The sequence below is a fragment of the Ahaetulla prasina genome, chromosome 2 (assembly GCF_028640845.1).
Source record: "Ahaetulla prasina isolate Xishuangbanna chromosome 2, ASM2864084v1, whole genome shotgun sequence".
NCBI lineage: Eukaryota > Metazoa > Chordata > Lepidosauria > Squamata > Colubridae > Ahaetulla > Ahaetulla prasina.
This window is the reverse complement of record NC_080540.1, coordinates 268,586,250-268,597,957: the sequence shown is the minus strand read 5'-3', so window position 1 is coordinate 268,597,957 and position 11,708 is coordinate 268,586,250. Positions and strand designations below refer to the sequence as shown.

General features: G+C 41.8%; 1 protein-coding gene across 1 annotated transcript in view; it reads right to left on the bottom strand.

Moving 5' to 3' along the window:
- Nucleotides 1-11,708, bottom strand: part of FCHO2 (FCH and mu domain containing endocytic adaptor 2) — an 83,538-nt gene that overhangs the window by 122 nt on the left and 71,708 nt on the right. Inside the window, exons 22-23 of the mRNA XM_058168976.1 lie at nucleotides 4,434-4,633; nucleotides 1-17 (exon numbers count right to left, since the gene is read on the bottom strand). The exon at nucleotides 1-17 is cut by the window's left edge and continues 122 nt beyond it. Of these exons, the coding sequence (XP_058024959.1) occupies nucleotides 1-17; nucleotides 4,434-4,633 (217 nt within the window). The remainder of the gene's footprint in view (nucleotides 18-4,433; nucleotides 4,634-11,708) is intronic.

Sequence of the window (11,708 nt, the reverse complement as noted above, 5' to 3'; positions counted from 1 at the left end):
TCATCTGCTCTGAGTTCCTATAAGAAAAAAAAATCATATATTGACAGTTCTCCATACTGCTACTCTGCATCTATTCTCTTAGGCAAGTTTTCAAGTTATTAAAAATATAATGCAAGTATACATTAGACTTCAGCCTCAAACAGACTTCAGCCTCAAACGGATTTTAGATATTCCCTGAGAGAGACAGTCTAATGTACCCTTGGAGCCAAGCTATTCTTGGTTTTATGAGTGATGACAAGCCTCTAAGTTAGGTTCAGAAACTAACTGGCAGCCTCTGAGGCAACCAAATAACTGGTGATATATGACAAAGATAGTTCTAATATCCTAATTGCTGCATTGTGCACTAATATTGTTTCCAATATATGGTCAAAGGCAGCCCAATACTGATATAGATGGTAATGTGGGTATAGGTCTCACAATTCTAATAGGTCTGCAACAGATGCATCATTTTAGCTGAATGAGGAATACTTTGGCCATGGCTTTTATCTGTTGTCTCAATAGGAGTGATGAGTCTTAGATGATCCCTAAATTGTGGACTTGCTCCTTCAGAGAGTAATGATCCCTTCTAGAGAAATCACCAGGGTAGCCAATGAGCTGAGATATTTTTGCACGAACAGGAATTCTGTCTTACTTGAATGGAATTTAAAATTGTTTTGGCCCATCCAGGACCTTGCAACCTCCAGTTACTAATTCAAGGTTTCCAAAGCATCTCTGGTTAAGGCCAGGGTGCTGATATATAATTCAGTACCATCAGCATACCGTTGGCATTTCAACCCAAACTAGTGGAAGATCTTTTCCGGCAGCTTCATTCAAATGTTAAAGCCTAAAGGTACACAACACTGGAATAATTGTAAATCATAAGCAAATGTTGTGCACAAGATACACAGGAGCCGAGATCGTTTAGGATAGGAGTGTCAAACTGGATTTCTTCGAGGTCCAGATCAGCATTGTAGATATCCATGGGCTGGCCAGGGGGGAAGAGGGGGACGCCTCCTGTAGCACCCTGCAGACCAAAATGGGAGGCGCCCCCCACGCCCCATTTTGGCTGCCAGAGACACCACAGGCTGGTCCTGCGGACTAGATTTAAGAACCCCATGGGCTGGATGCAGCCCATGGGCCTTGAGTTTGACACCCCTGGTTTAGGACAAGCCCATTGGTGCCATGAAATCTTAATCACCTTTATACTCATCCAATGATGAAGTTATAGGTCTCCAGCACTAACAGCATAGAAATCTCTACCAATAGTCCTATGACAGGATCCAAGAATTTAAAAAGAGCCATTGCTGGGTGTTGGATACTACATTAGCAGTTATCTCAACTTGTCCTTACAGTTCAGTGTCACATAAAGATACTTTCATTCATTGAAAAGAATGGGAATGAGGAAGGAATTATCAAATTGTTAAAGTGGAGGGAGGGGGAGGAACTTTCCAAAAAAACTACACAGTCCTGAGAAAAAGCATGTGAAAGTAACTCAAAATAACCTCAGGTAGGCTTTCAATATTCTATCCTACAACAATTTAAAAAAGGTTACTGGAATCCCTGCGATGCCTGTAATAATAATAATAATAATAATAATAATAATAATAATAATAATAATAATAATAATAATAATAATGATGATGATGATGATAATAATAATAATAACAACAACATAATAATAATAATAATAATAATAATAATAATAATAATAATAATAATAATAATAATAATAATAATAATAATAATAATAATAATAATAATAATAATAATAATAATAATAATAATAATAATAATAATAATAATAATAATAATAATAATAATAATAATAATAATAATAATAATAATAATAATAATAATAATAATAATAATAATAATAATAATAATAATAATAATAATAATAATAATAATAATAATAATAATAATAATAATAATAATAATAATAATAATAATAATAATAATAATAATAATAATAATAATAATAATAATAATAATAATAATAATAATAATAATAATAATAATAATAATAATAATAATAATAATAATAATAATAATAATAATAATAATAATAATAATAATAATAATAATAATAATAATAATAATAATAATAATAATAATAATAATAATAATAATAATAATAATAATAATAATAATAATAATAATAATAATAATAATAATAATAATAATAATAATAATAATAATAATAATAATAATAATAATAATAATAATAATAATAATAATAATAATAATAATAATAATAATAATAATAATAATAATAATAATAATAATAATAATAATAATAATAATAATAATAATAATAATAATAATAATAATAATAATAATAATAATAATAATAATAATAATAATAATAATAATAATAATAATAATAATAATAATAATAATAATAATAATAATAATAATAATAATAATAATAATAATAATAATAATAATAATAATAATAATAATAATAATAATAATAATAATAATAATAATAATAATAATAATAATAATAATAATAATAATAATAATAATAATAATAATAATAATAATAATAATAATAATAATAATAATAATAATAATAATAATAATAATAATAATAATAATAATAATAATAATAATAATAATAATAATAATAATAATAATAATAATAATAATAATAATAATAATAATAATAATAATAATAATAATAATAATAATAATAATAATAATAATAATAATAATAATAATAATAATAATAATAATAATAATAATAATAATAATAATAATAATAATAATAATAATAATAATAATAATAATAATAATAATAATAATAATAATAATAATAATAATAATAATAATAATAATAATAATAATAATAATAATAATAATAATAATAATAATAATAATAATAATAATAATAATAATAATAATAATAATAATAATAATAATAATAATAATAATAATAATAATAATAATAATAATAATAATAATAATAATAATAATAATAATAATAATAATAATAATAATAATAATAATAATAATAATAATAATAATAATAATAATAATAATAATAATAATAATAATAATAATAATAATAATAATAATAATAATAATAATAATAATAATAATAATAATAATAATAATAATAATAATAATAATAATAATAATAATAATAATAATAATAATAATAATAATAATAATAATAATAATAATAATAATAATAATAATAATAATAATAATAATAATAATAATAATAATAATAATAATAATAATAATAATAATAATAATAATAATAATAATAATAATAATAATAATAATAATAATAATAATAATAATAATAATAATAATAATAATAATAATAATAATAATAATAATAATAATAATAATAATAATAATAATAATAATAATAATAATAATAATAATAATAATAATAATAATAATAATAATAATAATAATAATAATAATAATAATAATAATAATAATAATAATAATAATAATAATAATAATAATAATAATAATAATAATAATAATAATAATAATAATAATAATAATAATAATAATAATAATAATAATAATAATAATAATAATAATAATAATAATAATAATAATAATAATAATAATAATAATAATAATAATAATAATAATAATAATAATAATAATAATAATAATAATAATAATAATAATAATAATAATAATAATAATAATAATAATAATAATAATAATAATAATAATAATAATAATAATAATAATAATAATAATAATAATAATAATAATAATAATAATAATAATAATAATAATAATAATAATAATAATAATAATAATAATTATAATTATAATTATAATTATAATTAATAATTAGGTCAAAGGACTGACACCAATTTTGAATACCTGTCAAAGCTTTTTTCTCAGGACTGTGTAGTCTCAAACTTTCCCCCTCCCCCACAGGTTTGCTTATTTCTTCTTCCTCATTTCCAAGGCTAGGATTGGATTATTCTGCATCCATGTACCACTACAGTAGTGCATCTCATCATGCAAAGAGCAATCATTCTTGCCTAGACTTCTACAAAACCTAAAATCCAGAAGATAAATCTCTGATAAGAACAATCCAATCAGGTTTCAGTTTTACACACCAGGTATGGTAGTTCACATCAGGTAGGGTGAATATTGTGAACGGATGAAGTCTTATTCCAGACAGATACAGTATTAACTAGAAGCAGCAGCAGACCAAAAATTCCAAAATCCAATAACTAGACACTCTAGAAATGGACCGGCAGCAAATTTCTTTTTGTGCATCAACCAAGCTTCTGTAATACCTACCCCATCATGAAGTTCCCATTGGTCTCCCAACGCTTCCCTCTTTCAGTTCCATGAGAACTGCTTCAAGCACCAATAATCAATGTATTTCAGAAATGATTTTAGAAGACACAAAAAAGAATCTTAATATGGATTTAATGCAGTATCAATAATAAAAAAGTTACCATTTTGCTGGTGGAAGTGACTGCATGTTTATTACACCTCCATCAACTGGTACGATGACTTGTATATTGGATAACATACTTGGCATTGCCATAGATGCTGGATTGTATTTGTAATCAACTCTTACATCAGTTGTGCTAGCATTACATTTCCAATATGTGGCAAGATTCAGAGGTGTAGACTGGATACCGTTTGATAATACCTTTGAAAATAATAAAATAACTACTTTTAGAATCAATCCTGAAAAATCTCATGACTTCCAAAGTTCATTTTTCACTTCATATGCTTTTGGTCTCTAAAGAGCCAATTATTATTAATGTTAATTTCATAAAAATAGGGATTTTGAATGTTTTCATTATTGGTATTAATAATTATTTAATTATAATTGTATAGTTAAATGCCCTAAGTTGGAATTACTTAACCTATGTTATGTAATAGGAAATTGTTAAATATTGTAAGCTTCAAAGTGGTTCTTTAGGGTCTAATAGTTTTGACTGGCCTAGGAAATGATTAAACTTGGGATGATCCAGGTGAGAGGGCGGAGTCGCGTCTTGTGGATATTGTTTGGGATGAGTTTGATCCTGTGACTCTCGAGGACGTGGACAGGTTGCTGGGGAGGCTGCACACTACGACATGTTTACTGGACCCGTGCCCTTCCTGGTTGGTGCTGGCCTCCTGGGAAGTGACACGAGGCTGGCTCCAGGGGATTGCCAACGCTTTTCTGTTGAAGGGAGTTTTCCCTGCCGCCTTGAAGGAGGCGGTGGTGAGACCCCTCCTCAAGAAGCCTTCCCTGGACCCAGCTATTTTAGGTAACTACCGTCCGGTCTCCAACCTTCGCTTTATTGCGAAGGTTGTAGAGAGTGCTGTGGCACGGCAGCTACCCCAGTACCTGGATGAAGCTGTCTATCTAGACCCGTTCCAGTCCGGGTTCCGACCCGGGTACAGCATGGAGACAGCTTTGGTCGCGTTGGTGGATGATCTCTGGAGGGCCAGAGACAGGGGTCATTCCTCTGCCCTGGTCCTATTAGATCTCTCAGCGGCTTTCGATACCATCGACCACGGTATCCTGCTGTGCCGGTTGGGGGGGTTGGGAGTGGGAGGCACCGTTTACCAGTGGTTCTCCTCCTATCTCTCCGACCGGTCGCAGACGGTGTTGACAGGGGGGCAGAGGTTGACCGCGAGGCACCTCACCTATGGGGTGCCACAAGGGTCGATTCTCTCGCCCCTCCTGTTGAACATCTATATGAAGCCGTTGGGTGAGATCATCAGTGGCTTCGGGGTGAGATATCAGCTGTACGCTGATGATACTCAGCTGTACTTTTCCACCCCGGCCACGCCGATCACGCCTCGTAATCTTGCATCACTCCAAAACTGTTCTTGGGCGTTGCCAAATCAGAAGGAGGCTCCGAGAATCAGGCCTTGCCGGCCCTCCTCCTCCCTTTGGGTGCATTTCAAGGTTTTGGTTACCACCTTTAAAGCTGTTCTGTTTCCCTCCCCCTAATACTCCCAGCAAAGAGTCAGTCAGAGGCCTCCTTTTCTCCTTTTATTTACATAGATACATGTCCTGGCCACGTCTACCCACGGGCCTGCCAAGTTTCTGGAGATAACGAGGAAATTATAGATAAGGCCAGAATTACTCACGAATATATTCTTCCCTCCATTGAGACCGTTAGCTCGCGCCAATTCATTGCTTTGTCCAAGACAAAAAACCAGGAAGTCCCGCCTCCTATTTATAGTCTCTGCAGATGTCACTGCATGACAATTATGACTTGGCTTTGTCCCAACTCTTCCGCTGCTGCGCACGCCGATCACGCCTACGTAATCTTGCATCACTCCAAAACTGTTCTTGGGGCGTTGCCAAATCAGAAGGAGGCTCCCGAGAATCAGGCTTTGCCGGCCCTCCTCCTCCTCCCTTTGGGTGCATTTCAAGGTTTTGGTTACCACCTTTAAAGCTGTTCTGTTTCCCTCCCCCTAATACTCCCAGCAAAGAGTCAGTCAGAGGCCTCCTTTTCTCCTTTTATTACATAGATACATGTCCTGGCCACGTCTACCCACGGGCCTGCCAAGTTTCTGGAGATAACGAGGAAATTATAGATAAGGCCAGAATTACTCACGAATAGATTCTTCCCTCCATTGAGACCGTTAGCTCGCGCCAATTCATTGCTTTGTCCAAGACAAAAAACCAGGAAGTCCCGCCTCCTATTTATAGTCTCTGCAGATGTCACTGCATGACAATTATGACTTGGCTTTGTCCCAACTCTTCCGCTGCTGCGCACGCCGATCACGCCTGCGTAATCTTGCATCACTCCAAAACTGTTCTTGGGCGTTGCCAAATCAGAAGGAGGCTCCGAGAATCAGGCCTTGCCGGCCCTCCTCCTCCCTTTGAGTGGGTGCCAGGGAGGAAAGGGCTCAAGAGAATCAGGCCTTGCCGGCCCTCCTCCTCCCTTTGGGTGCATTTCAAGGTTTTGGTTACCACCTTTAAAGCTGTTCTGTTTCCCTCCCCCTAATACTCCCAGCAAAGAGTCAGTCAGAGGCCTCCTTTTCTCCTTTTATTTACATAGATACATGTCCTGGCCACGTCTACCCACGGGCCTGCCAAGTTTCTGGAGATAACGAGGAAATTATAGATAAGGCCAGAATTACTCACGAATAGATTCTTCCCTCCATTGAGACCGTTAGCTCGCGCCAATTCATTGCTTTGTCCAAGACAAAAAACCAGGAAGTCCCGCCTCCTATTTATAGTCTCTGCAGATGTCACTGCATGACAATTATGACTTGGCTTTGTCCCAACTCTTCCGCTGCTGCGCACGCCGATCACGCCTACGTAATCTTGCATCACTCCAAAACTTTTCTTGGGGCGTTGCCAAATCAGAAGGAGGCTCCCGAGAATCAGGCTTTGCCGGCCCCTCCTCCTCCCTTTGGGTGCATTTCAAGGTTTTGGTTACCACCTTTAAAGCTGTTCTGTTTCCCTCCCCCTAATACTCCCAGCAAAGAGTCAGTCAGAGGCCTCCTTTTCTCCTTTTATTTACATAGATACATGTCCTGGCCACGTCTACCCACGGGCCTGCCAAGTTTCTGGAGATAACGAGGAAATTATAGATAAGGCCAGAATTACTCACGAATATATTCTTCCCTCCATTGAGACAGTTAGCTCGCGCCAATTCATTGCTTTGTCCAAGACAAAAAACCAGGAAGTCCCGCCTCCTATTTATAGTCTCTGCAGATGTCACTGCATGACAATTATGACTTGGCTTTGTCCCAACTCTTCCGCTGCTGCGCACGCCGATCATGCCTGCGTAATCTTGCATCACTCCAAAACTGTTCTTGGGGCGTTGCCAAATCAGAAGGAGGCTCCGAGAATCAGGCCTTGCCGGCCCCTCCTCCTCCCTTTGAGTGGGTGCCAGGGAGGAAAGGGCTCAAGAGAAGCAGGGCTTGCCAGGTCTTCTCCCTCACTTTCTGAATCATCCGAGTCCAGGAGTCCAGGTCCAGGAACCTGGGTCACAACACTATCCCTCACCGCAGGGCCCTTCCCCGGGGGCTGACGATCGGGATGCGGTCGGGCTGGGTTCTGCTCATGGAAGGCCTGCACCAGGTCAGGGCATGAACGCCGGAGGCATCTACCCAGGAGAAATCAGTCCCGTATCCCTTCCACGCGATCAAATATTGGAAACGACCCTTCAGCCAGCGGGAGTCTCGACGCTGTGGACTTCAGATTCCTCCGATCCGTCCTCGGCGACAGTGACGGGTGCTGTTGGGCACCGAAGGGGACTCGGTGTGGCCTCAGGAACCAGAAGGGACCGTGAAAACGGGTGGATCCGCATGGATCGTGGCAGGGTCAGTCGGTAGGCTACCGGGTTGATGACTGCCTCGACAGGGAACGGGCCGATGAATCGGTGGTCCAACTTCTTTACCGGGCGGTCGGACGGGAGGTGTTTGGTGGAGAGCCACACCGGTCTCCAACTGCCAGCGGGGCGTTGCCCGTCGGGAGCGGTCGGCGGACCGTTGTAGTCCTCCTTTGCCCGATTCAGCTGCTGACGTACCAACTGTTGGACCGCATGCAATTCCGTCAGGAAGGTCTGCGTTCGGGAACAGGAGAGTCCGGTGGTGCCAGAGGAAGAGCGGATGGTACCCCACATTGGCAAAGAACGGGTCATCTGAGTAGAGGTGTGCTGAGAGTTGTTAAAAGCAAACTCCGCCAGGGACAGGTAGTCGGCCCAGTTGTCCTGTTGCTGGTTGATGAAGCAACGGAGATACTGTTCCAGTATACCGATGACCTTCTCTGTACCCCCGTCGGTCTCCGGGTGGTGCGATGAGGGCAGACACACCTGCACCTCCAACGCGCCATCAGGCTCTTCCAGAAGCGGGCTGTGAACTGAACTCCGCGGTCCGAAACCACCCTGTCCGGTAGACCATGGAGGCGGAAGATGTGCTGCAGAAAGAGACGGGCGTTTTGCGGCTGTGGGCAGCCCGCGGCATGGGATGAAGTGTGCCATCTTGGTGAGCATGTCCACCACCACCAGCACCGTGGTGAACCCAGAGGACGGCGGCAGGTCTGTCAGGAAGTCCATAGAGATCGCCCCCCAGGGTCTGTCGGGTGTCGGCAAGGGCTGGAGGAGCCGGGAGGGGCCCCGTGGCGGCCTTGGCTTGCCGGCACGGCACGCAGGATGTCACGTAGGCATGTATATCATGCCGCACTGGGCCACCAAAAGGTCCGTGTCACCAGGTGGAGGGTCTTGTAGAACCCAAAATGTCCTGCTGCAGGGTTGTCGTGGCACTGGGTCATGACGAGGGCTCGGAGTGGTCCTGTGGGCACATATAATCGCCCCCGAAACTTGAGTAAGTCCTCCTCCAAGGTCCAAGGAGACGTGGGGCCCACCTCCGCTCTCCTTTGCTGCGACCAGGCGTCCTGGCGCTGCGCCTCTCGCACCTGGGCCCGCAAGCCCACTGGCTCCCGTGCTGCGGCCAAGGCTTCTGCCGGCAGCACTGTCCGTGGAGGAAGGGGGTCCTTGGCGCAGAGGTACTCTGGCTTGCGGGACAGGGCATCCGCCCTCCGGTTGTGACCGCTGGGAATGTAGGTCACGCGGAAGTTGAACCGGGCAAAAAACAACGACCACCGGATCTGCCGCTGGTTCAACTTCCGAGCTGTGGTGAGGTGCTCGAGATTCCGATGGTCCGCTCGACCTCCACCTGATGTCGGGCCCTCCAGATGGTGTCGCCAAGCCTCGAATGCAGCCTTGATAGCCAGCAACTCTTTTCCCAGATAGTGTAGTTGCGCTCGGAAGGATTGAGTTTCCGGGAGTAGTAAGCGCGGGAAAAAGTGTGCCATCTTGGTGAGCATGTCCACCATCACCAGCACCGTGGTGAACCCAGAGGACGGCGGCAGGTCCGTCAGGAAGTCCATAGAGATCGCCCCCAGGGTCTGTCGGGTGTCGGCAAGGGCTGGAGGAGCTCGGGAGGGGCCCCGTGGCGGCCTTGGCTTGCCGGCACGGTACGCAGGATGTCACGTAGGCATGTACATCATGCCGCACTCGGGGCCACCAAAAGATCCGTGTCACCAGGTGGAGGGTTTTGAAGAACCCAAAATGTCCTGCTGCAGGGTTGTCGTGGCACTGGGTCATGACGAGGGCTCGGAGTGGTCCTGTGGGCACATATAATCGCCCCCAAAACTTGAGTAAGTCCTCCTCCAAGGTCCAAGGAGACGCGGGGCCCACCTACGCTCTCCTTTGCTGCGACCAGGCGTCCTGGCGCTGCGCCTCTCACACCTGGGCCCGCAAGTCCACTGGCTCCCGTGCTGCAGCCAAGGCTTCTGCCGGCAGCACTGTCCGTGGAGGAAGGGGGTCCTTGGCGCAGAGGTACTCTGGCTTGCGGGACAGGGCATCCGCCCTCCGGTTGTGACCGCTGGGAATGTAGGTCACGGGGAAGTTGAACCGGGCAAAAAACAATGACCACCGGATCTGCCGCTGGTTCAACTTCCGAGCTGTGGTGAGGTGCTCGAGATTCCGATGGTCCGCTCGACCTCCACCTGATGTCGGGCCCTCCAGATGGTGTCGCCAAGCCTCGAATGCAGCCTTGATAGCCAGCAACTCTTTTCCCAGATAGTGTAGTTGCGCTCGGAAGGATTGAGTTTCCGGGAGTAGTAAGCGCAGGGAAAAGTGTGCCACCATCCGTCGGAGCCTGTAGCAGCACCGCTCCCAGAGCCACATTGGACGCGTCCGTTTCCACCACAAAAGGCCGGAGCGGGTCGGGATGCCTCAGGACGGGTTCCGTGACGAAGGCTTTCTTGAGGGCTGTGAATGCTTCTTGCTGCGGGGGACCCCACCGGAACGCAACCTTCTTCCTGAGGAGCTGGGTAAGTGGAGCCGTCAGTGTGGCGAAGCCCGGGATGAAGGTCCGGTAGTAGTTGGCGAAGCCCAGCAGGCGCTGAACATCCTTCACCCGACGAGGGGCTTCCCAGCTACACAAAGCTTCTACTTTACATGGGTCCATGGCTATGCCCTCGGGCGAGATGATATGCCCGAGGAATTCTATGGAAGTCCGGAAGAAGACGCATTTCTCCAGCTTCGCATTGAGTTGTTGCTCCCTCAAGTGTTGCAGAACCAGACCGACGTGTCGAAGGTGGCTTTCTCTGGACCGGGAGTAAATCAGGATGTAGATAACCACGAACCGATCCAACATGTCTCGGAACACGTCGTTCATGAAGTGCTGGAAAACGGCGGGAGCGTTGGTCAACCCAAATGGCATGACAGTGTATTCGTAGTGTCCGTATCGGGTGCCGAATGCCGTCTTCCATTCGTCTCCTTCTCGCATCCGCACCAGGTTGTAGGCCCCCCGGAGATCGAGCTTGGTGAAGATCGTGGCCTCCCGCAACCTCTCCAGTAGCTCCGGGATGAGCGGCAGGGGGTAGCGATTCCGCACCGTAATGGCGTTTAGCCGGCGGTAATCACAGCATAGGCGCAAGTCCCCTGTCTTCTTCTTCACGAAGAGGACCGGGGCCGAGAGAGGGGACTTTGAAGGCCGGATGAACCCTCGGGCCAGGTTTTTGTCCAGGAAGTCCCTGAGGGCGGCCAACTCGGGCTCCGACATGGAATACAGGCGTCCCACAGGCAGTGGTGCGTTGGGCAGAAGGTCCACAGGGCAATCGTAGGGCCGATGCGGGGGTAGTCGGTCCGCCTCCTTCTCGCTGAACACGTCGGCGAAGTCCGTCAGCTCAGGAGGCAAGGTGATGGCAGCGGTGGGGACGTTCTGGCCGGCACAGGTGTGGCGGATGTGATCGACGC